We start from the raw sequence: 23,059 nt of genomic DNA on the forward strand, positions 1-23,059 counted from the left end.
CTGTAATAGTCACAAACATATGGCTCACAATTTTAGACGAACAGTTGGTAACAGGTAGGTTTTTAAAATTAAAATACAGAACGTAGGTACGTTTGAACATTTTATTTCCGTTGTTCCAATGTGATACATGTACCTTTGTGAACTTATCACTTCTGAGAACGCATGCTGTTACAGCGTGATTACCTGTAAATACCACATTAATGGAATAAATGCTCAAAATGATGTCCGTCAACCTCAAAGCATTTGGCAATACGCGCAACGACATTCCTCTCAACAGCGAGTAGTTCGCCTTCCGTAATGTTCGCACATGCATTGACAATGCGCTGACGCATGTTGTCAGGCGTTGTTGGTGGATCACGATAGCAAATATCCTTCAACTTTTCCCAAAGAAAGAAATCCGGGGACGTCAGATCCGGTGAACGTGTGGGTCATGGTATGGTGCTTCGACGACCAATCCACTTGTTATGAAATATGCTATTCAATACTGCTTCAACCGCAAGCGAGTTATGCGCCGGACATCCATCATGTTGGAAGTACATCGCCATTCTGTCATGCAGTGAAACATCTTGTAGTAACATCAGTAGAACATTACGTAGGAAATCAGCATACAGTGCACCATTTAGATTGTCATCGATAAAATGGGGGCCAGTTATCCTTTCTCCCATAATGCCGCACCATACATTAACCCGCCAAGGTCGCTGATGTTCCACTTGTCGCAGCCATCGTGGATTTTCCGTTGCCCAATGGTGCATATTATGCCGGTTTACGTTACCGCTGTTGGTGAATGACGCTTCGTCGCTAAATAGAACGCGTGCAAAAAATCTGTCATCGTCCCGTAATTTCTCTTGTGCCCAGTGGCAGAACTGTACACGACGTTCAAAGTCGCTGGAAATATGGTACGAGTGCAATCGATGTTGAAGTAGCATTCTGAACACCGACGTTTTTAAGATTCCCGATTCTCGCGCAATTTGTCTGCTACTGATGTGCGAATTAGCCGCGACAGCAGCTAAAACACCTACTTGGGCATCACCATTTGTTGCAGGTCGTGGTTGGCGTATCACATGTGGCTGAATACTTCCTGTTTCCTTAAATAACGTAACTATCCGGCGAACGGTCCGGACTCTTGGATGATGTCGTCCAGGATACCGAGCAGCATACATAGCACACGCCCGTTCGGCACTTTGAGCACAATAGTCATATATCAACACGATATCGACCTTTTCCGCAATTGGTAAACGGTCCATTTTAACACTGGTAATGTGTCACGAAGCAAATACCGTCCGCACTGGTGGAATGTTACGTGATACCACGTACTTGTACGTTTGTGACTATTACAGCGTCATCTATCAAAAAGTGGTCCAACTAAAACATTCATATTTCTTTACGCACTACAACAATATGTAATAAAAATGGCGGTTCCTATTTTAAAAAAACGCAGTTGATATCCGTTTGACCTATGGCAGCGCCATCAAGCGAGCCAACCATAGCGCCATCTGGTTTCCCCCTTCAAGCCAGACGAGTTCCGTTCTTTATAGTTTTTTCGTTTGATGCTTATTTCGTGAGATATTTGGCCCGGTCACTATCAAGGTCCTATTAGCCATGCGGAAGAAGAGATGTTTCTCACAGTAGCGAAGGTGAACAAATCCTGAAAGCTCTTAAGGGACGCATTTCAGAGCCAATGTTCACTAGAAAATTTTTTTCTTGTTTTCGTCGATACTACCAACTCTCAAAATACGGAATGCTTTCTTTTAACACCCTGTCTTCCGCTCTGAATTTAGCATTTTGTGTCTATTCGCTATCTGGCGGTGCCGGCATGCAATGTGGACAGAAGCTGTGGCTGTTGCGCAGGCGTGCCTGTCGCCGCCGCAGAGCGAGGCTGGAGCTGGAGCTGGAGCTGGAAGCGGCGGCGGCGCGTGGGCGCGGCGCTGGTGCAGCCGCGCGGCCGTGCGCGCCATCTTGCTGTCGCTGGCCATGGTCGCCCTCCAGCAGCTGACCGGCATCAACGCCGTGCTCTTCTTCGGCACGCACCTGCTCAACATGGCCGCCAGCGACAGCCCCATCTCCAGCGCACAGGTGACTCCGCCCTCCACGAGTGAAGTAAAGGCTGGGGTCACCCTGGGGAGTTCCAGCAGGACCGTTGCTGCTATTGTTATCTACCAGCGGAAAAATTACACTATCGGAGCACAAAGAATGCGAATATTATTCTGGCTATTTAAAAGATTCTGACTGAAAAGTGGGATTCCAGCTGTCTCATTGGAAGGTGACACTCGCAATGTGATCGAAGATCGATCACGACTGGCTATTGGTCTGTTAACAAACTGGTGTGAGAAGACTAAAATGTCTATTGCACCACAAAAATCGCTATACAGGGTGTTACAAAAAGGTAGAACATGGGGCCCAATCAAGACATCACCAACAATGCCTGCCCAAACGTTCACAGAAAATCTGTATTGATGACGTGATTGCACAATTGCGTGCGGATTCTCGTCAGCCCACACATGTTGATTGTGAAAATTTACAATTTGATCACGTTGGAGTGAAGCCTCATCCGTAAAGAGAACATTTGCACTGAAATGAGGATTGACACATTGTTGGATGAACCATTCGCAGAAGTGTACCCGTGGAGGCCAATCAGCTGCTGACAGTGCCTGCACACGCTGTACATGGTACGGAAACAACTGGTTCTGTCGTAGCACTCTCCATACAGTGACGTGGTCAACTTTACCTTGTACAGCAGCAACTTCTCTGACGCTGACATTAGGTTTATCGTCAACTGCACGAAGAACTGCCTCGTCCATTGCAGGTGTCCTCGTCGTTCTAGGTCTTCCCCAGTCGCGAGTCATAGGCTGGAATGTTCCGTGCTCCCTAAGACGCCGATCAATTGCTTCGAACGTCTTCCTATCGGGACACCTTCGTTCTGGAAATCTGTCTCGATACAAACGTACCGCGCCACGGCTATTGCCCCGTGCTAATCCATACATCAAATGGGCATCTGCCAACTCCGCATTTGTAAACATTGCACTGACTGCAAAACCACGTTCGTGATGAACACCAACCTGTTGATGCTACGTACTGATGTGCTTGATGCTAGTACTGCAGAGCAATGAGTCGCATGTCAACACAAGCACCGAAGTTAACATTACCTTCCTTCAATTGGGCCAACTGAATCGAGGAAGTACAGTACATGCTGACGAAACTAAAATGAGTTCTAACATGGAAATTAAGCGTTTCCGGACACATGTCCACATAACATCTTTTCTTTATTTGTGTGTGAGGAATGTTTCCTGAAAGTTTGGCCGTACCCTTTTGTAACACCCTGTATATGCTCTCAAAAGGTAGGTTAAATAGGGACCCAATAGTCAGAATTAATGGCCAGGCAGTGTCGCGACAGAGATATGCCCGTTACTTAGGGGAATATCTAGATGAGAATTGGAGTTTCATTCCGCATATTGAGCAAATAACGAAAAAGTCCTTAGCTCTGTTCAATAAGATAATATCAATTGGACAAAGAAGATTTCATTTGCCGTCAAAAGCAATAAATATCTATCATAACAGTATATTGGCACCAATAGTAGGGCACGCATCCAGTGTGTGGGCCCACAGGTTAGCTCTGGTGCGGCCTGCCGCTGCTGTCAGGCGAATACAGAGGAACGTTCTGTTGAGATGCATTGGAGCATTCAACACAAGTCCAACAGATGCACTGTTGGTAATCATAGGTCTATGTCCATTAGACCTGATAATAAGGCAGCACGCAGCTATCTACTGGCTGCGCAAACAGAACATCGACAAGGTGCACAATATAATGAGCAGTCCTCTGGTAAGCGTTAAAGCCATCCGAGAAAAAATGCTTGACATTTGGCAGGACGAATGGGATGGTTCCAGCACAGGCCGTAGAGTCCACGGGTTTCTACCCACAGTAAGGGAAAAACTAAAGAACAAGATAATGAAGCTCTCACAGGGCCTAGTTCACTTCCTTACAGGTCACGGTCCCTATCCCACGTACCTGCATAAAAGAGGGAAAAGGCCAACACCGGAGTGTGACTGTGGTGCCCACGAAGGATCGCCAGAACACACAGTGTTTGAGTGTCCGATATACGAACAGGCTGTCTCAGTTGAGAGACAGCTTCTGCAAACAAGAAAAGTAAATGAAATATTGACAAATGGCGAATTATTCAGCAATTTCGCAAAATTGGTAAATAAAATCTCAAGGGAGGCCCAGCGAGCCTACCTTGGGAGAGGGTAAAAGCGCTTCAGATCTAATGCGCAATTGTAAATATGTAAACAATGTGTTTCTTCAAGTCTTTGACTTTAGTAGCTAGTAATTGTAGTTAGCTCAGTATGGTGGTGGGGGGAATAAAAGAGTAGTATAAATGGAGTGGTTTCTTCTAGTAGTAGCGGCCCGCCTCTACGTAGGTAGGGGACGGGCAACTCTCTGGGAGGATTCCAGAGACGCTAAGATGCCGATCATTCACATATAACACAATGTTGCTTATTAAATAGATAGTGTGCATGCCTTAATAAACCGCTTCTGTAGAACTAATAGCAGAGTTAGTTAGTCTTAATATACCCACTCAAAAGTGTCAGACAGTGGGTTATCTATGTTTCATAAAATTGGGGGAAAAAAAATTGTCCCATTCTACGAGGGTAATCCCAAAAGTAAGGTGCCCTTTTTTTTTTTTTTATAAGTACAGAACTCTGTTGTGTGGCAGTTGGTCACACTGTTAACGAAGAGTGCTTCACGCGCTGTGTGTAAACATCTGCACGCCGCGCCTCGCTGAGGCGCTCAGTCTTGGCTTGGCAGCCGTTGAGAACGAAGCTCCCGTTGGATGTTACCGCCAAGTGTGAATTGCGCGCAGTTATTCAGTTTTTGAACGCAAAGGGCATTGCGCCGATTGAAATCCATCGCCAATTGACGGAAGTGTATCGTGAGTCGTGCATGGGTGTCAAAAATGTTTGTAAGTGGTGTAGAGAGTTTGCAGCTGGTCGGACCGAAATTCACAACAGACAAAGGAGCGGGAGACCGTCAATTTCTGAGGGGACAGTGTTGAAGGTTGAGCAAGCATGCGTGAAGATCGGCGGATCACCCTGTATGATCTCTGCACGTTGGTTCCTGAGGTTTTCCGAAGCCCCGCTCACAGAATTTTAACGGAAACATTGAATTACCGGAAGGTGTGGGCAAGGTTGATGTCACGCATGTTGACTGAGCACCACATGCGGCAACGAGTTGGTGCTTCCCGCGCATTTCTTCACCACCTTGCAACCGAACAGGACAACTTTCTGGACTCAATTGTCACGGGTGACGAAACCTGGGCATACCACTTTACACCTGAGACCAAGCAACAATCACGCCAGTGGCGGCATCCTTCTTCCCCAAAGCCGTGGAAATTAAAACAAACACAGTCTGCCGGTTAAGTCATAACAACCGTTTTTTGGGATCGGAAAGGGGTATTGTTGGTCGACTTCATGCCCACTGGGACTACAATTAACGCTGACAGGTACTGTGAGACTCTGAAAAAACTCAAACGGGCAATTCAGAACCGTACACATTCTCTATGACAACGCTCACCCACACATCGCTCGGCAAACCGTTGCTCTCCTGCAACAGTTTCAGTGGAACATAATCACTCACCCACCCTATAGTCCTGACTTGGCACCCAGTGACTATCACCTGTTCCCTAAGTTAAAAGAACATTTGGCCGGAAAGCGATTCAACTCTGACGACGAGGTGAAAGAAGAGGTTCAAAACTTTCTGAACAGCATGGCGCCGAGCTGGTATGACATGGGCATACAAAAACTGCCACAGCGTCTACAAAAGTGCATCGACAGAAATGGTGATTATGTTGAAAAATAGCTAACTGTTCAAGCTTTAACCTGATGTAAACCACTGTAGAAATAAACAGGACTATGTACTTATAAAAAAATAGGAGACCTTACTTTTGGGAGTACCCTCGTACCTTCCTCAGAACCTTTAAAATTTTTCCCAAAAGTTTTGACTTGCGAATATATTCCCACTTTTTTTAACGTGCAATTGATCTCAAACTCCAACAAGCTCCCCTGACTGTAGCTCACTCACACCCACTAGTCCATCATTGTAAGTTGCTCTTACCCGTGCACTCCCAGTTGCCGTTTCTCACTCACTCATTCAGCCCTACTCATTGTCATTCTCTCTTTCTGTCTCTCTACCAGTATCTCGCATGCGACAGCAACAGTCTCCACCATCCTGCCCTACTGCTACAGTCTTCTCTCATTGTCAATGTCTCCCTCTTGCTCTCTCTTGCTGCTAGTATCTCATTTATTCCTTCCTACTGCTGCTGTCTTTTCTCCCTGTCAGTATCTCTCCTTCTTCCTCATTGTTATTCCCATATACTGTGTCTTTCATTATCCTTCACTCTTTTTCTAGCACAGTTCTGTCACTGTCGATTATGTCTGACTGCCACCGTGTTCCCCTTTTTCTCTTACACTGCCATTGTCTCCTTCGCTGTTTCCTTGACACAACCACTGTCTACTACACTCCTGGAAATTGAAATAAGAACACCGTGAATTCATTGTCCCAGGAAGGGGAAACTTTATTGACACATTCCTGGGGTCAGATACATCACATGATCACACTGACAGAACCACAGGCACATAGACACAGGCAACAGAGCATGCACAATGTCGGCACTAGTACAGTGTATATCCACCTTTCGCAGCAATGCAGGCTGCTATTCTCCCATGGAGACGATCGTAGAGATGCTGGATGTCGTCCTGTGGAACGGCTTGCCATGCCATTTCCACCTGGCGCCTCAGTTGGACCAGCGTTCGTGCTGGACGTGCAGACCGCGTGAGACGACGCTTCATCCAGTCCCAAACATGCTCAATGGGGGACAGATCCGGAGATCTTGCTGGCCAGGGTAGTTGACTTACACCTTCTAGAGCACGTTGGGTGGCACGGGATACATGCGGACGTGCATTGTCCTGTTGGAACAGCAAGTTCCCTTGCCGGTCTAGGAATGGTAGAACGATGGGTTCGACGACGGTTTGGATGTACCGTGCACTATTCAGTGTCCCCTCGACGATCACCAGTGGTGTACGGCCAGTGTAGGAGATCGCTCCCCACACCATGATGCCGGGTGTTGGCCCTGTGTGCCTCGGTTGTATGCAGTCCTGATTGTGGCGCTCACCTGCACGGCGCCAAACACGCATACGACCATCATTGGCACCAAGGCAGAAGCGACTCTCATCGCTGAAGACGACACGTCTCCATTCGTCCCTCCATTCACGCCTGTCGCGACACCACTGGAGGCGGGCTGCACGATGTTGGGGCGTGAGCGGAAGACGGCCTAACGGTGTGCGGGACCGTAGCCCAGCTTCATGCAGACGGTTGCGAATGGTCCTCGCCGATACCCCAGGAGCAACAGTGTCCCTAATTTGCTGGGAAGTGGCGGTGCGGTCCCCTACGGCACTGCGTAGGATCCTACGGTCTTGGCGTGCATCCGTGCGTCGCTGCGGTCCGGTCCCAGGTCGACGGGCACGTGCACCTTCCGCCGACCACTGGCGACAACATCGATGTACTGTGGAGACCTCACGCCCCACGTGTTGAGCAATTCGGCGGTACGTCCACCCGGCCTCCCGCATGCCCACTATACGCCCTCGCTCAAAGTCCGTCAACTGCACATACAGTTCACGTCCACGCTGTCGCGGCATGCTACCAGTGTTAAAGACTGCGATGGAGCTCCGTATGCCACGGCAAACTGGCTGACACTGACGGCGGCGGTGCACAAATGCTGCGCAGCTAGCGCCATTCGACGGCCAACACCGCGGTTCCTGGTGTGTCCGCTGTGCCGTGCGTGTGATCATTGCTTGTACAGCCCTCTCGCAGTGTCCGGAGCAAGTATGGTGGGTCTGACACACCGGTGTCAATGTGTTCTTTTTTCCATTTCCAGGAGTGTATCTTCCAGCATTTATTACTTTTCTGTCTCTTTGCCGCTGCCACCATCTTCTTCTCTCCCAGCATAAAAATTGCAGATATAGTGGCATGCCAAAATTTTTGGGGACATTTTTGAAGGTGATGAGGAAGGTAGAATGCGCCAGCTGGAACCCCACTTTTCAATCAGAGTCTTTTACATAAACACGAACATATTCGCATTTTTTTGCTCTGATAGGAGCATTTTTCTGCTGGTTTCCTTCTTTTCCCTGCTGAGCAGGACGTGTAACTCATATAAAAGGAAACGTATTGGTCTCAAAAATTTAGATATTCTACTTATATGGAACTGAAATAATGCAAAACTGTTTTATTCCTCAGACCGGATTTTACGAGCATAAAAATTTTGTATGTGCTTCAGTGCTACAATATGGGGTTCTCAGATGATAACGGAGACACTTGACAGGAAATTTTTCCGTGTTACATAGCTTTATAAGCTACTTTTTCGCGTAACACTGTATTTTACGTTCGTATTGTACGTGGACAAGTATGTAAGGTTGAACCTCTTTATCTAGGAAACGGATAAAGATGTGGAGGTTGTTTGAGATTAGTATCTTAAGAATACATTATAAAAGCTACAGCCGTTTGCTGTGCATAGCTGCCTCGTAATCTTGGGCTGGGTTTTGGTCCGCTGGTAACGCCGAAAATATAGTTAAAAAAAACATTTTTGTGGGGGTTTGCCGAGGAACCACCCAAGAACTAGTGGTGCCTTCATAAGTTCCATCAAGCCCACTGTAGACTACATCAAATGCAAAGGGAACCAACCAATTTTCTCCATTTACCTAAGCAGGAGGAAGTACATAACATTCATAATTTGACTCTGTACTGTAGAATAGTGATACTTCTGCTGGGTATGCAAATGGCCCAGAGACCAATGTCTATCTAGAACACTTGATCCTACCGTTTTATCACCAGCACAACTCGAGGTATGAACAATGGAGAATCCCATTTCTGTACTCGGCGTTTTAGAACATATTAGGTCACATACTGTCGCATACATACCGATTACGCGAGGTAGAAACAAAAATTAGCTATTACCTTGAAAAAGTCGGTTACAACCATGAAACTTTGTGATGCTGTCAGTCCAGTCTCTATACAGGGTGGGGCATAAGTCAGTTGTCGAAGCTGCCTTTGGTGCTATAATACTAACCAAACGAAAATACAAATTTATTAACAACACAGAAATAGGTATAGAGTTCAGTAAATCTACAAAAGATGCTCAAAGTAGTTTGCACACTGTTCTGAGCAAACACTGCATCATTCCAACACCTATTTAGGAATTCTGTCACAAATCTTCTAGGACTGCAGGTTTTTACAAATTATGAGTGGATTCGTTCATTCAAACGCTCGAATCACGAATCTCGCCAGAATGAATTTCATTTTGTAGTACACTTCAGACTGAAAAATCCAAGGCTGTGATATCTGGGGTCCGTGGTGGCCAATCAATAATACCTTGTCTGCCAATGCATTTATCAAAAATTTCATTCAGAAAGTCTCCCACAGTGGGAGGCGGGATATGAGAAAACTTATATTTTGTGGTCGAGCGACTGCTCATAAGCCACACATCACGCCGGTAAATGCCCGACGATACCTCGCTTAGTCTGTAATGTGGAGGTGCTCATCTTGTTACCATATCTACTTTTCCTTAACTACCTCCAGATGTTCAACAAATGGACTATTTTCAGTTCTAACAACACTTTTTGAAGCTTACACTATCTGACCAAAAGTATCCGGACACCCCCAGAAACATACTTTTTCGTAACAGGTGCAGTGTGCTGCCACCTACTGCCAGGTACTTCATATCAGCGACCTCAGTAATCATTAGACATCGTGAGAGAGCAGAATGGAGCGCTCCAGGGAACTCACGGACTTCGAACGTGGTCAGGTGATTGGGTGTCACTTACGTCATACGTCTGTACTTGAGATTTCCACACTCCTAAACATCCCTAGGTCCATTGTTTCCGATGTGATAGTGAAGTGGAAACGTGAAGGGACACATACGGCACAAAAGCGTACAGGCCGACCTCGTCTGCTGACTGACAGAGACTGCCGACAGTTGAAGGGGGTCGTAATGTGAAATAGGTGGACATCTATCTACACCATCAAACAGGAATTCCAAACTGCATCAGGATCCACTGCAAGCACTATGACATTTAGGCGGGAGATGAGAAAACTTATATTTTGTGGTCGAGCGACTGCTCATAAGCCACACATCACGCCGGTAAATGCCCGACGATTCCTCGCTTGGTATAAGGAGAATAAACATTGGATGATTCAACAGTGGAAAAACGTTGTATGGAGTGACGAGTCACGGTACACAATGTGGCGATCCGATGGCAGGGTGTGAGTATGGCGAACGCCGGGTGAACGTCATCTGCCAGCGTGTGTAGTTGACAACAGTAAAATTCGGAGGCAGTAGTGTTATGGTGTGATCGTGTGTTTCACCCCATTTGTTTTGCGTGGCACTATCTCAGCACAGGCCTACATTGATGTTTTAAACACCTTCTTGCATCCCACTGTTGAGGAGCGATTCGGGGATGGCAATTGCATCCTCAACACGATCGAGCACCTGTTCATAATACACAGCCTGTGACGGAGTGGTTACACGACAATAACATCCCTGTAATGGACTGGCCTGCACAGAGTCCTGATGTGAATCCTATAGAACACATTTGGATGTTTTACGCCGACTTCGTGCATGGCGTCAGCGACCGACATCGATAACTCTCTTCAGTGCAGCACTCCTTGAAGAATGGGCTGCTATTCTGCAAGAAGCCTTCCTGCACCTGATCGAACGCATGCCTGCGAGAGTGTAAACTGTCATCAAGGCTAAGGGTGGGCCAGCTCCATACTGAATTCCAGCATTACCGATGGAGGGCGCCACAAACTTGTAATTCAATTTCAGCGAGGTGTCCGGATACTTTATATCACATAGTATATCTAGGTAGTTCATGGAATTGACAGTACCATTTAAAAAATTCCCACCACTGGAAATCGTTGCCAGTAGAGTTTAACTCTATCTCCATCGCCACATAGTGATTTGAGGAATCCCAGCACACACAGTTGTGTCTGTTCAATCTGCTATTCACCTTAAAAGTTGCTTCATAGAGCCGGAGAACGCTTTCATAAATTTTGGGATCGGCTTCTTGTTGGATTGTGCACAACTTGCAGAATTACATACACTCCTGGAAATGGAAAAAAGAACACATTGACACCGGTGTGTCAGACCCACCATACTTGCTCCGGACACTGCGAGAGGGCTGTACAAGCAATGATCACACGCACGGCACAGCGGACACACCAGGAACCGCGGTGTTGGCCGTCGAATGGCGCTAGCTGCGCAGCATTTGTGCACCGCCGCCGTCAGTGTCAGCCAGTTTGCCGTGGCATACGGAGCTCCATCGCAGTCTTTAACACTGGTAGCATGCCGCGACAGCGTGGACGTGAACCGTATGTGCAGTTGACGGACTTTGAGCGAGGGCGTATAGTGGGCATGCGGGAGGCCGGGTGGACGTACCGCCGAATTGCTCAACACGTGGGGCGTGAGGTCTCCACAGTACATCGATGTTGTCGCCAGTGGTCGGCGGAAGGTGCACGTGCCCGTCGACCTGGGACCGGACCGCAGCGACGCACGGATGCACGCCAAGACCGTAGGATCCTACGCAGTGCCGTAGGGGACCGCACCGCCACTTCCCAGCAAATTAGGGACACTGTTGCTCCTGGGGTATCGGCGAGGACCATTCGCAACCGTCTCCATGAAGCTGGGCTACGGTCCCGCACACCGTTAGGCCGTCTTCCGCTCACGCCCCAACATCGTGCAGCCCGCCTCCAGTGGTGTCGCGACAGGCGTGAATGGAGGGACGAATGGAGACGTGTCGTCTTCAGCGATGAGAGTCGCTTCTGCCTTGGTGCCAATGATGGTCGTATGCGTGTTTGGCGCCGTGCAGGTGAGCGCCACAATCAGGACTGCATACAACCGAGGCACACAGGGCCAACACCCGGCATCATGGTGTGGGGAGCGATCTCCTACACTGGCCGTACACCACTGGTGATCGTCGAGGGGACACTGAATAGTGCACGGTACATCCAAACCGTCATCGAACCCATCGTTCTACCATTCCTAGACCGGCAAGGGAACTTGCTGTTCCAACAGGACAATGCACGTCCGCATGTATCCCGTGCCACCCAACGTGCTCTAGAAGGTGTAAGTCAACTACCCTGGCCAACAAGATCTCCGGATCTGTCCCCCATTGAGCATGTTTGGGACTGGATGAAGCGTCGTCTCACGCGGTCTGCACGTCCAGCACGAACGCTGGTCCAACTGAGGCGCCAGGTGGAAATGGCATGGCAAGCCATTCCACAGGACTACATCCAGCATCTCTACGATCGTCTCCATGGGAGAATAGCAGCCTGCATTGCTGCGAAAGGTGGATATACACTGTACTAGTGCCGACATTGTGCATGCTCTGTTGCCTGTGTCTATGTGCCTGTGGTTCTGTCAGTGTGTTCATGTGATGTATCTGACCCCAGGAATGTGTCAATAAAGTTTCCCCTTCCTGGGACAATTAATTCACGGTGTTCTTATTTCAATTTCCAGGAGTGTAGATCTACATTAGATCCTCAAGTAAATAAGGTGTACATGGTCTCAAATTTAGCTTTGTAAGCTTATTCTAGCTTCTCCTTCATTCTTAGATGATTTTCTTTCAGGTTTTGTTGGTGACTGTGGAAACATTGCATGACTGTATAAATATTTTCTTCTGCAGTAACAGCCTTTGGTCTACCTGAACGGGGAACCTCCATTACTGGCCCAGTCTCTATAAATTTATGAATACCTTGTCGAGAAGGAGGTTGGATGTTCCACAAACATCACTGTAATTATGATTATATTTCCATCAAGTTTGCAAGACAAATTCACGCTGTTCCTTAGTTAATGCTCTATTCATTGTTTCTAAGATAACGACAGACAACAGATTGCTGGTGACAGCTGACTTATGGGTATGACTCACTAGTCAAATTCATAGCTGACTAACATTACGCTAGGCAAATAAATTCTTAGGATTTCTATAGTCTGATCAAACTTACTTGATAGTTGGTGCTTCACGTTTTGGAGGTGTCTTCCTCCAATCAGAGCGCTCAACGCCACGCCCAAACCGTTTGCCGTTGCCAAACTGCCACAACGAACAGTCAGTTCACTTGCAATTTCTCGTCTGGCCCTTTTTCTAGTTATGTTTGGTTCCTGAATCCTGGATCTGGCCCTTTTGTGTCGCATTTCGTCACACATGATAAACACACCCAAAACAACACATACAAAAGGATGGCAACTAAATAAGGCACATTTCATACTCACCAATAGCCAAATGCTACTGGATTCTTTCGCACAAGACGCAGTTTGGCTTCACATATTCAGTTGTTGTTATCACGGAAAATTAGAAGAGAGATAATACACTTAATATTGAATACACATATATTGGTCACTCGTACATATAACAAAGCATGGCTGTTACAGATGTGGGCGCCAAAAGTTCACATAAGAACAACAAGTCCAAAGAAGGAAGGTGCCAAAGATAGGGCACTCTGCCCCGGAGACGCCCCAAGCCGCCCCCCCCCCCCCACACCAACCGGTAGTGCAGAGCACGGTGGAGAGAAGGCTCACGAGATGAAGTCGTAATCTTGGTGCCAACGCAGCGGGTGTAGGTGGTGGCTGGGGTGGGAAGTGAGGTCAGCAGTGTTGGTGGTGCTGCAACCCAGTAGTACCAATGGCTGCACTTGAAAGGTGATGGAATGCAGAGAAGAATTGGCGAAAGGCAGGACGGCTGCATCAGGAGGAAGGTCATTGTTGAGGGACCATGTTGGTTTAAGTCTATTAACTGAGACTGTCTGTGGCCGTCAGTGGAGGTGGATGGCGAATGTGTTGGCACTGCAACATAGCTCATGGTGAGGGCCTGAACAGGGTGGCTGAAGGACTGCCCACGCAGTGTCGTCCCACAGCGTAATAGAGTCGCACGTAGCTAGGTCCTTGTGGACAAACACGGGGGGGGGGGGGAGTGAGGGGGGGTTGTGGAGATGTGTGATATACATTCAGACATGCTCGACCAGGGTGGGGAGATCATCAGATGTGGCAGAAGGTGAATCCTCCATGAACTAGGCAGGGAGAAGGAGAGGCTTGCCATACAGAACCTCGTCGAGCGAAGTATTGAGATCTTCTTTATGAGTCGAGCGAACGCCCAGCAGGACCCATGGGAGGGCCTCCAACCAGAGGCCTCCGTGTCACATTAGGGTGGGCTTGAGTGTGTGGTGCCACCACACGATGAGGCCGTTCAACTGCAGGTGGTATGCTGTGGTATCAAACTTGGCGTCGCCACAGAGTTCATAGAATTGTGCAGAGAGAGCAGACTCAAATTGATGTCCCTGGTCAGCGTTGAGAGACATGGGGCAGCCAAAGCGAGCAATTCAAGCCGAGATGAAGGAATGGGCGACGATCTCGGCTGTGAATTTCAGTAAGGGGGACATCCTCGACCCAGCAATTCACACGGTTGATGATTGATAAGATATATCTTTAGCCCTCACACAGGGGAAGAGGATCAATGACGTCGATATGAACGTGTTGGAAACGTCCCTTTGAGATGTTAAACTTGCCTGGAGGAGGTTGAGCGTGCCTACCAACCTTGCTGTGCTGGCACAGAACGCACCTGTGGCTCCAAGTGCGACAGTCGGCGCCCTCAGCTGAGTCACTGGCATCAGTCGTGATCGAGACAATGGGCCTCAGGGCCAGGGTGGGCGAGTGTGACGGCTTTGGCGAGGGCAGTTTTAAGGTCATCAAAAGCGTTAGGCATCGGTTGGGTCCACTCCACCTTCCATTTTCCATGAGTGCTCTTGCCGGAGAGGGTGTTGGTGAGCGCCATTTGTACGGAGGCAGCTAGAGGAATATGGCGGCGGTAAAAGTTTGCCATACCCAGAAAACAACAAGCTGAGCATAATCCTCGGGGAGGGGAAATTTAAGTATGATTTCGACACGAGAACTCGTCGGTTGTAGGCCGTCGGCAGAGTCAGAATGGCCAGGGAAGGTAACGGATGTGGAACATAGTTGAGATTTATCATTGCTGATCACCACGCCATTGGCAGCAATGGCCAAATGGACTGCTTCGAGGCGAACTTGATGCTCCTTAGTGGAGGAAGAATAGATAAGGATATCGTCTAAGTAAGCATTTGCAAAAGACACATGGAGCAAAATGGAATCAATGAACCACTGCCATGTCTGTGCAGCATTTTTCTGTCCATAATGCATGTAACAGTATTCAAATTGGCTGAAGGGTGTGACGATGGCCATCTTCAGAACATCCAGTGGATTTATAGGGATCTGGTGGTACGCTTTGGAACAATCTAATACGGAAAAAAAGGTAGAACCATGAAGCAACTGCATGAAATCTTGGATATGTGGAATGTGGTAGTTATCAATAATGGTGCGGGTATTAAGGGACCTGTAGTCCCCACACATAGATAACATGCCATCCTTTTTGGGAACAAGGTGAACAGATGAAGACCAGTTGCTATTGGAGGGGTGGAGGGCACCTGTAGCCAACAGTTCCAGAACGATCTCCTTGGCGTGCAGAAGTTTGGAAGTGTTAAGGCGCCTGGCCTTATAATGAACAGGTGGGCCTTCTGTGGTGCGAATTTTATGGCAAGTGCCAATACTGATGGCTGATAATCGCATAGGGAAGTCGGCATGAGGGGTCAAGAAGGCATTCACAGGCAATGTCGGTTCACTGATCTCGATGAACCGGGATGATGTAGGCAAGGTGTCAGCTGCAGTCAGTGATGGAAGGCATGATGTAGGAGTGAAGTAGCATGAAGAGTCAGAAGAGGTGCATGCAGGTGCATTTTGGAGATACATTCAGGGCAATGTAAAAAAAACAGCAGGCAGTGGAATGTTCAACACTAGAGCAGGTTGACGAGAAGACGCTTTAGAGGCATGCGCTGAACTGTCTCGCTGAGGGTTGCAGATAAGCGATGTATGGAATGCCATGCATGTGACAATTTGGCAGAGGTGATGTGGGTGCATAAGTCATCATTCTGGGTGCAGAGTTCATTGATCTGGGAGTGCACATACAACAGATCAGAGAGCCACGTGGTTATGCACTTGACCAGAGAAGCACACGTGGAAAGTGTAGCCAAGGAGGTGGAGAGCAAAATGGTGCTGAACTTGGGTGTGTACGGAACTGTAGAGCCATACATGTGGCAGAGTGTGGCAGCCTGCAGGTCTGTTGAAAGTCCATAATGGTGTAGAAAATCCAACCCAATCACAGGTTCATCCATGTCGGCAGTGTGGAAGGTCCAACAGAAGGTGTGAATCAGGGAGAGGTGAAGTGACATCTCGGTGGAGCTGTGGACCGCAATGGGAGGAAGGTTGGCTGCTATAAAGTCGAGGGCAGGGGGGGACAGCACATTGACAGCATGCTTGGCCAGGCTAATGCTAATGTCGGTGCCACTGTCGACGAGAAAGCGGATGCCAGTCGAGATATCTGAGGCATAGAACCATCAAGTCACTGAAGCTGGTAGTGCAGCGTCGAAAGATAGGTACCGTGAAGGTATGTGGCAGGATGTGGTGCCTAAACATGCCTGCCAGTCTCGTTTGGGTAGGTGCAGGGCACAAGGCAGTTGTGGGTGGTGTTCCCATAAGTAGCATGGAACCAACACAGTGGGTAGGCTGGTTCGTGGGTGGGCATGGTACAGACTTGCAGGTGACTTCAGCAGGGCCAATAGCCAATTGGGCCACTGCTCAGGCGAGGTCGATGGCTGTTGGGAGCCTGCTGTCAGTACATCCTGTAGACCACTAGGTGGCAGCTCCTGACAGGCAGCTGAGGCGCCGAGGTGAGCACCCGCCTCTGCCTACAGGGCGCTCAATAAGCAGTGATTAGGCTGTCGAATATTTGTGTGAGGCAGGCGATGAGAGGATCAAGTCACTGATGAGATCCATTTGGGGGTGGAGACGATTCACCAGGAAGACAAAATGGACATCGTCATTAGAAATGCCTTGGATGACCAGGAAGTGGTCCACTAAGGTGAACCAAGTTTTTGGGTTGTCTTTTTGCAATGCAGGTACTTTAGGGAACCTGCCTCGTAACACATGTTGAGGCAGCACTGCCAGATGGAGGTCAGTGCAGTCAGAGCAGGATGCCTCCAATGCCAGAAGTGCGATAGTGGTGAACAGTGTGTCGTCCGAGGTCTGGGTGGCTGTTCTTGTGCTGCCCGCTAGTGGAGGTAAGATTAGGTGGCCGCAGGTGTGGCCGGGCATAAATAACTGTTCACTTTTAACCAATTTCTAAGGAAGTACACTTGTCCTCTCATAGTCGCAAGTGGCATAGTTGATTGTGCCCATTACACTTGCACCGAAAGACACTGGTAGATCCATTGTGGCAGAAACAATACAGTGTGGCACATGATGTTCATTAATGACGAAAACAATCACAAATAATACTCAATGAGATAATGACAGTGACGGGGTCAGCACTGTGTTTATCATGGAAGATTAATAGAGAGATACCACACTTAATATTGAATACACATTTATTGGTGATACATATAGCAAAGAATAGCTGTTAGACATGTGCACGCCAAAAGTTCACACAAGAACAAGTCCAAAGAAGGAAGGTGCCAAAGATAGGGCATTCTGCACCAGAGATGCTACACAGTTATTATTATCGTTACAGAGAGCAGCTTATAGCAGATAAACTTCATACAACATGGCATGAAAGCAAACATTTTAAGGGCAGCAAATAGTCACTGCAACTGGCTCTAGGTATATATGACTGAAACAATAGTATCCAAACAAATACCATAGCATAGTGGTAAAGTTATTTTAAATATTTTGTGTATTATTTTTATCATCATATTGACTTTTTTTATTTGCTCCTGTTTTTCTTCCTATCATTCTGTTTTCTTTTGGAATCTACTGTGTCACCTATAGCCCATAAATGAGTTTCAACCAGGAGTGCTCATTGGTCACTATCACATCAGCTTATGTAGCAAAAGTGATATGTTGCAGTTCACTTTTAGCGCTGAAACTGATTTTTTTCTGGCTAGAGTTTGCAAGTACAGGTCAGCTTAAATCACCATGAGCAAAAGGAACATCATTAATACATTGCACAGAGTGGTTGTGGTTAGATTAGGACATGAGCATTGATTCAGGGCTACAAAACCCATTGCCTGCTGCAGTTCAATCACTGGTCATTTAAAATCAGCTGTTGATAGAGCAACTTGCCTTCGTGCCCATGCCTGATGGCAGCAACTTCCAACATTGCTCCATATTACACAAGCAGCATTACAGCATTTCAGCATTTCTGAAGTTACCACCATGTTTGCATGTTGCCTTTAACTAAGTGGTAGTCAATGTTTCAACACTGCAGCACCAAATGACTGATGTCAACTGTCTAGTAATTTTAAATGGACAACAGACATTCTACCTCGAAACTCGCCTCATCATCTTTCTTCATCTGTGAAAGGAAGAAGACATCACTAGGTGTCACACCAAGAAAATACAGCTATGTGAGACAAAATTTGATGGCCTGAAGAAGCAACATGTGAGACTGTGTCCTAGGCAGAATGATGTGTGGCACTGTTGTGGAATAAACTGAACCTTGGACAGCTTCACTTGACACTTCATCTTGTCATCCTCTCGTAACCTTATCATGAGAATTTGGTAGTTTGCTGCTGTTTTGGGTAGCCTATTAAGAGTAGAATCTGTTAGCATTGCACCATGTCAGCCCCAAAAAACACTCTGCTTCACTTTGCTTGACGATGTTTGGGTCTTCAGATTTATTGGTGGTAGTGAATTCACAAGTTTCCATGGCTCAAGTGATACATCCACTACTCATCTATGGTGATTAGCCAGCTAAATAAGTCACTGCAATTTAATGCCAGCTACATTTCCACTGCTACCTTATTTCTGCAGGCTTTTTGAATGGATATGAGCAGTCAGAATCCATCAGGTGGTGACTTTTTCCACAGTTAAAAGTCTCATGGAAGATGTTGAAATTGGAGCAAAAACTGATTTTCACTTTCTTCAGTTGGGTTATGCCAGTCTTCAAGCATGAGGGTGCCAACATCTCCTGCACCTCCTGGTTCTTCAGAGGTATGGTCAACCATTTTGTTTTTCATTATTCTGGATTGTTTGATTACACTGGAAATATCTGACCCATGTGAACACTGCATTCTTGCCTTACATTTCCACTAACTCAGCATGAACTGTTGCAGTCTTGTTCCACTTGATGTGCAGAAATTTATTACTGCATGACATTCCACTATTTCAGTAGGCTTCACCATTTTGTTTTGGCTCCTCTAACAGCAGTGTGTTTCAGGTATTTCAATCAGTACCAGGATTGCAAACATGTATTTGCAAACAAATAAAAACTTAACTATGTGTATTTTTTGAGGTGATAATTAAAACTTCAAGACTACTAACTGAATATTATTATTTTAATATACTGGCACATCCTACATTATATGTAATAACATATAGCGAGCATCTTCCATAAAACACACTGAATGCAAATAGTCCATTTAGCTACTGCCTGTGTTGACAAAATGACTGTGGGGGGGAGTCAGCTGGACAGACATGATGCAGTTTGCAAGGAGTGTCAGCTCTCACTGATTGGTCTCACTGTGTGCTGTTCCAGGGGAATGCCATCATGGGCTTCGTGATGCTGCTGGCATCATTCGCCACTCCAGCACTGGCCGACCGTGTGGGCCGCAAGGTGCTGCTCGCTGTGTCTGCCTTTGGCATGGCGTTCTCAGAGGTAAGGCACTCTGCCTGACTCCTTCATGTTTTACATTTCTATACAGATTACACCCAGCTGTATCCAAAAGCTTGGAATATGATATGGTTCATGAAACAACTTCCAGACCACCACACACACACACACACACACACACACACACACACACACACACAACAGAATATTACACTCAGCACCAAATACCAGTACGTCTGCATTTTTCAAATAATATAATCTTGACTCTCAGTAGGGATTCAGATTAACAATCACAGCTGTTAAAAATGTTATTTCTTTAGTGCAAACCTTTTCTGAATCAAAAGTACCTGCTGAAGCTGATTCAGTAAACCACAAAATATTACTGGAGAAACTGTGATAATGCACTGTTCAGTCTTGGAAGACTTCCTCAATGAATCATACTTCAGTAATAGTAAACAAATCATAAATTACAACAATGAAATGTCGAATTTCCTCAGTGCTACTCATGAGGTTGCCCAAGGATCAGCGTTTGGACAACTGTTATTTATAATATTTGTAAATGACTTGCCCAGTAACAAAACTTGGAAATCTGCACTTTATGCAGATGACATAACATTCATAATTTCTGGAAAAGATATGAACAAACTGAAACTACAGAACAAAGAGTACACTAAATTGTCAAATATGTAGATTAAAACTAATGAATTATCTGTCAGTTATAAGAAGATTGTGATCATTATTTTCAGAGTATCCAAAATTGATGCATATTGGCCATATGTTTTCTTTAGCATTGAACCATTTAAAATTTCTTGGTTGAACAACTTTCCACAATGAATGCTCGAACATGTTCTCTGACCTTCTGATTGTTTCTTGAATAAAACAATAACAACAATCAACAAACGCTACTTTTAACATGAGCTAATATATTTCTCTTGAAATAAGCAGTTGATACCAGTACTTCTATCTTATCATCCATGTATTAACAACTAGCATCTGTGACAAAGTTACAGCATGACTACTTCCATATCATCCAACCAAATTAGTGCGTTTTTCCGCAGCAAACCTTTTTTATATTGTTGTTATGCAGTGTAGAGATGTTGGCACTCTTACACGGTGGTGTGTTGCACTCACAAGAGAATCTATTGTTGCAACCATCAGGCATTTCTTCTCGGTGCACACTTTTAGATTGCTGTGACCTCTGTCCCATGCTGAAGACAGGCATTGTCTCCTAATACATTGTTTCATATGCATATAAAAACCTGACAAAATCTGAGCATTACATCTATCCTCTTTCCACTTCAAGCATTATGTGACGAGAAGAACAACATACAGATACTCCCCTGAAGTAGTGGTGTGTATCATTACACTTCTTAATATAGGCCCACCTGGATTTGAATCATAAATTGGAACACTCATACAGAATATTTATCTAAAAAGTTGTCACATGATTTTTATCTCTTGAATAAACTATGTATTTGTTCCTGAAAAGCTATTGCTTAATTCCTTTTATGTTTTCTTCCATTGCCAACTATGAAATGAAATTCTTTTGAAGGATAATTCTTTGGGGATCAGAAATTTTAATATGGTAGAAGAAGACCATAAGGTGCATGCATGGAATTTCCAACACTAAGATATTTTGTATGCCTTATTCTAATCAGTTAAATATACCAGATGTCCCATATTTCTTCATATACAACATTATATTTTGCACATAGGAGAAAACTATAGTAGATTTAGCCTCATCGCACATTAAAAATAGGTATACCTGAAACTAGACTTTAGAAACTACAGTGTAGTTTTGAATATCTAGGTATAAATCTTTTTAATTCATAACTGTTATGGGTACCTAATCCCCCATGGCATCAGAAATAAAGTCCAAAATAATTAATGCATAAAGCTGTTTGTACTATCATTGAAAAAATTATGTACTTTTCACATATAGTGATTTATGACAAAAAAAGTAAACCTCCCAAAGGCACTGCCAGATCTCATTGTAACTTCATACACTTACACACCATTGGTAGGTTTATTGGACTTGCAATTCACTGTGGCAGTTAGAATGGCCACCACAATGCATTTGTGTTGTTCATGTTTAGTGTTATTACCAACCCTGATGGCATATATAAGTCACATGAATGACATCAGCTATTGAGTGATCCATGTGAATGGCACAAAGACGCAATGTGCCTCATTGAGAGTCTCAGTTCAGTCAGGTGGTCAAATCGTGCAATATCTATATTTGTTGGACATTCAGATGTGACAGTGACCCAATTTTGGACTGCATGGAAACATGAGAGCAGGCATACTTATTGTCAAGCTTCTGATCAACCACTGTATTGTGCACCAAGCACATCATAACATCTTCATAGCTGTGCCTGCCAGCTGAGAACTAGTAATAGACTTCCTGTAACATTCTATGTCATCGTGCACTGTTGATTGGAGATTAGTAACATCTGGATTAGGGAATTACCATTGCATGCATTATCCGCCCTTAATGAAACAACACAAATGGCTATGTTAGGAGTGATGCGATGAATGGGAAGTGTGGACTGCTGATGAATGACACCACACTGTATTCAGTTATGAATTTTGGTTCTCTATCACCCTGGATGGCCATCATTGGCAAGTGTTGTGGCATCATGGGGACATGGTGAGAGGTCCTTTTCTTTTCTAATGTTTTGGAGGGGCACAGTGTGTTGACCATGGTCTCATGGTGTGGTGAATTGGGTCATTACTGTGGGTGACATTTGTATGCAGCAACAGAGTGATATAATAAATGTTTATTTTATTATTATATCCAAAAACAAAGATGATGTGACTTACCAAATGAAAGTGCTGGCAGGTCGACAGACACACAAACGAACACAAACATACACACAAAATTCAAGCTTTCGCAACAAACTGTTGCCTCATCAGGAAAGAGGGAAGGAGAGGGAAAGACGAAAGGATGTGGGTTTTAAGGGAGAGGGTAAGGAGTCATTCCAGTCCCGGGAGCGGAAAGACTTACCTTAGGGGGAAAAAAGGACGGGTACACACTCGCACACACACACATATCCATCCACACATATACAGATACAAGCAGACAACTTGTCTTTTTTCCCCCTAAGGTAAGTCTTTCCGCTCCCGGGACTGGAATGACTCCTTACCCTCTCCCTTAAAACCCACATCCTTTCGTCTTTCCCTCTCCTTCCCTCTTTCCTGATGAGGCAACAGTTTGTTGCGAAAGCTTGAATTTTGTGTGTATGTTTGTGTTCGTTTGTGTGTCTGCCGACCTGCCAGCACTTTCATTTGGTAAGTCACATCATCTTTGTTTTTGGATATATTTTTCCTTCGTGGAATGTTTCCTTCT

At 45.8% G+C, this 23,059-nt stretch overlaps 1 protein-coding gene across 1 annotated transcript in view; it reads left to right on the forward strand.

Moving 5' to 3' along the window:
- LOC126175605 (facilitated trehalose transporter Tret1-like) overlaps positions 1-23,059 on the forward strand; it is a 194,284-nt gene that overhangs the window by 159,682 nt on the left and 11,543 nt on the right. The window contains exons 5-6 of the mRNA XM_049922482.1: positions 1,849-2,073; positions 19,636-19,755. Coding sequence (XP_049778439.1) covers positions 1,849-2,073; positions 19,636-19,755 — 345 coding nt within the window. The remainder of the gene's footprint in view (positions 1-1,848; positions 2,074-19,635; positions 19,756-23,059) is intronic.

The sequence above is a fragment of the Schistocerca cancellata genome, chromosome 3, assembly GCF_023864275.1.
Source record: "Schistocerca cancellata isolate TAMUIC-IGC-003103 chromosome 3, iqSchCanc2.1, whole genome shotgun sequence".
NCBI classification, from domain to species: Eukaryota; Metazoa; Arthropoda; class Insecta; order Orthoptera; family Acrididae; genus Schistocerca; species Schistocerca cancellata.